Below are 3,097 nucleotides of genomic sequence, written 5' to 3'. Positions count from 1 at the left end.
AATTGAACCGAACTGAAATCAAAAATAAAAGTCCACCGAAATAACTCGATCCGAAAGAAACCGAACCGAAACTGATCCGATTGACCCATTCACCACCTCTATATAGGGGATATAAAGATTACGGAATTGATGAGGAGGAGATTTATTAATTATTATGAAATATTAGTTAATTTATGAAATATTAGACTCTATAACTGTCTTAAATCAGAATGACATTCACATATACCCATTTTAAATAAAAATTTGTACAAATATAATTATCCCCATATACAAACAATGGATATGAATTTGTGTTTATTTTTTGGCTGTCTACCAGATTCCACAGTGCAGAATTCCGTAACGGCTATATAAAGTTGGCACCAATTTCCTTCTGATTAATGCAAAAATAATTACTCGTACTCCCTATTAACTCTTCATAGATGAAGAAATAGCGTTGGATTTGATGTTACTTACAAGTCAACTAAAACCTTGCATTTGGTGGAAATTAATGGCGTAAAAGTCATAATCTTTGGATTAAAATTTTCCCAAGTCTCTTTATTCTAAGTGATTTATGAATCTGAAGAAAAAATTGAAAATGCTTAAATTAGTATCTTTATTGCAATATTAATTCATTGGCCCCTTTCTTCACTTTGGTAGATTCATCACTATGAATTTGAATTCTTAACTTCTCTGGCTTTCATTTAATACCACCCACTTACATGATCACCATCTTCATACTTCTTTCTTCACCTGTCTTTCCTAAATCCCCTTTGAGAAATCATTTCCCATTTTAAGATTTTTGAAATATTTCCGATTTGTTAAGAGTAAAACTGTGTATATCTGACCCCTTCAAACCCGTTAACTCCTAACTTGTGACATTACATTTCACATTTGAAAAAAAAAATGGGAAACCCCTCTTCATCAACACCACCAACAACTTCATCAAATAATCTTGAAACTGAAAGCATCAATCTAGAAACAAAAATCAGCCCAACAATACTCTTAATCATAGTAATATTTTCAATATTCTTTTTTATTCTAGGATTACTTCATTTAATTGTAAGATTATTATTAAGGCCAACACAAAGAGAGCAAGATGAGTTAGACCATCATGCAAGTGTACTACAAGGTCAACTTCAACAACTATTTCACCTACATGATTCAGGTGTTGATCAATCATACATTGATACACTTCCTGTGTTTTACTATAAGGCAATTATAGGCTTAAAAGACCCTTTTGATTGTGCTGTTTGTTTATGTGAGTTTGAGCCTAATGATAGTCTTAGACTTTTGCCTAAATGTAGTCATGCTTTTCACATGGAGTGTATTGATACTTGGCTTCTTTCACACTCAACTTGTCCACTTTGTAGATCAAGTTTATTGTTAGATTATGGTTTGGGAAATAATCATGGGTCTTCTTCAATTGTGTGTGTTCTTGATCAATCAAGTAGTGTGGAAAACTCTAGGGAGATTGGTAGTAGTGTTGGGTTTGATAGAGAAAGGAATTCGGTCTCGGGTTTGAATCCCTTGGTGGGTTGTCAAGATGAGGTTGAGTTTGGGTCAGGTCAAGTCGGGTTTTCGAGGAAATCATCATCATGTGATGATAGTGTAAAGGAGGGTTGTGAGAAGCATGAGGACAGGATTGTGGTTGTCAAGTTGGGGAAGTTTAAGAGTGTTGATGTTGGTGAAGGTAGTAGTGAAAATGATAACACTAACACTAGTGGTAATAATAATAATAATAATAATAATAATAATAATAATAATAATAATAATAAAAATATTAGTGGTGGGAATGATGATTTGGGTTCAAGGAGATGTTATTCAATGGGTTCATTTGCATATGTATTAGACGAGACAACTTCATTGAAAGTACCAATTAAAAATACTCCAATTAAGAAACAATATAGCAAGAAGCCCAATTTGCCTTTAAGGTCAGGGTATAGAGCAGCAATTTCAGAGTATGGGTGTGACTCTAAGAGGGATTTCAATGAAATTGAAGCTTTTAGAACTATTGACAATGTTCGCGCAATTGAGAATGGAAATGAAAAAAGCAAGAGAAGGGAAAGTTTTTCTTTATCGAAGATTTGGGCAAGAGGAGGGGGAAGAGAAATGAACATGAACGAGAATAATGCCTATGAAACGTCGAACAGGAGTAAATCCGAGTTATTGGAGATTGAAGTGAGTGAATTAGGAAATGATGAGGAAACTCAAAGTTGTTATAGTGTTGATTCACTTGCTCATTCTACAACATCGACTTCTACTAATACTAGAACAACTCTTCTTTGGCTTATGGGAAGACAAAACAAGACTATTCATAATCATTCCAAATCTTTGTCATCTAATGCTGTCTAGGTTCTACACATTTTTAGGTGATGTAACTCAATTTTTATTCTACTTGAATCTTTTGTAAAAAAAAAATATAAATGGGTTTTTAATTAGAAAAGATTAATTCATTAGAATACTATAGAGAAACTCGAGTTGGTGTGATGTAACACAAATTCTCATTGAAGACGGGTACTATTCGTCACAAACTGAAGATGGATAGTGCAGATTATGATGTTTTTAGTGTGTGGATTAATTTTTTTCTTCTTAAGAAGTTGATGTTCTGATTTATTTTGACTAGTATTGGTGTCCGGCTCTGTCCGGGTTACCTCTATTTAGAATTAAAATTTATTTTCAATTAAATAAAACTATTTTAAAGTTGCATAACTCATAAATTTATCGTTAATATATTTTTCTATGACATATCTTAAAATTACGATGAAATAAATGATGAGACAAATTCACTACTCTCGCTATTAATATTTTACTTAAATTAATTAGTTATCTAATTGTTCATATATATTTTCGTTTGTTGTTAGTATTTTTACTTTTATTACATTCGTTATTACTATTGTTACTTTCACTACTCCCGCCGAAATTATTATTACGTAATTATTGTTACTTTCACTACTGTCACAATAATATTGATAATTTCACTACTCCAGTTGTTACTTATATGGCCCTGGTTTTTCGGACTTAATTTCAGTTCACTTCAGTTCAGTTTAGCTATATTCAATTAAGTATGGTTAATTAAGTTCGGCTTCATTCAGTCCAGTTGCAGCTTCATTCAGTTCAG

The 3,097-nt window shown here is 32.2% G+C and overlaps 1 protein-coding gene across 1 annotated transcript; it reads left to right on the top strand.

Annotated features, from left to right (window-relative positions):
- Positions 1-591: 591 nt before the first annotated feature.
- Positions 592-2,592, top strand: LOC141600060 (RING-H2 finger protein ATL13-like). The gene has a single exon (XM_074420234.1). The coding sequence runs from the start codon at positions 883-885 to the stop codon at positions 2,329-2,331; it is 1,449 nt and encodes a 482-aa protein (XP_074276335.1). The 5' UTR covers positions 592-882; the 3' UTR covers positions 2,332-2,592.
- The last annotated feature ends 505 nt before the right edge of the window (positions 2,593-3,097 follow it).

Source organism: Silene latifolia, chromosome 9, assembly GCF_048544455.1.
Source record: "Silene latifolia isolate original U9 population chromosome 9, ASM4854445v1, whole genome shotgun sequence".
In the NCBI taxonomy this organism is placed as follows: Eukaryota; Viridiplantae; Streptophyta; class Magnoliopsida; order Caryophyllales; family Caryophyllaceae; genus Silene; species Silene latifolia.
The sequence above is the reverse complement of the archived record's forward strand: the minus strand, read 5'-3'. Positions and strand labels throughout refer to the sequence as shown.

Bases quoted from the DNA above. Each gene is read 5' to 3' on its own strand.
- LOC141600060 (XM_074420234.1), top strand. From the start codon at position 883: ATGGGAAACCCCTCTTCATCAACACCACCAACAACTTCATCAAATAAT.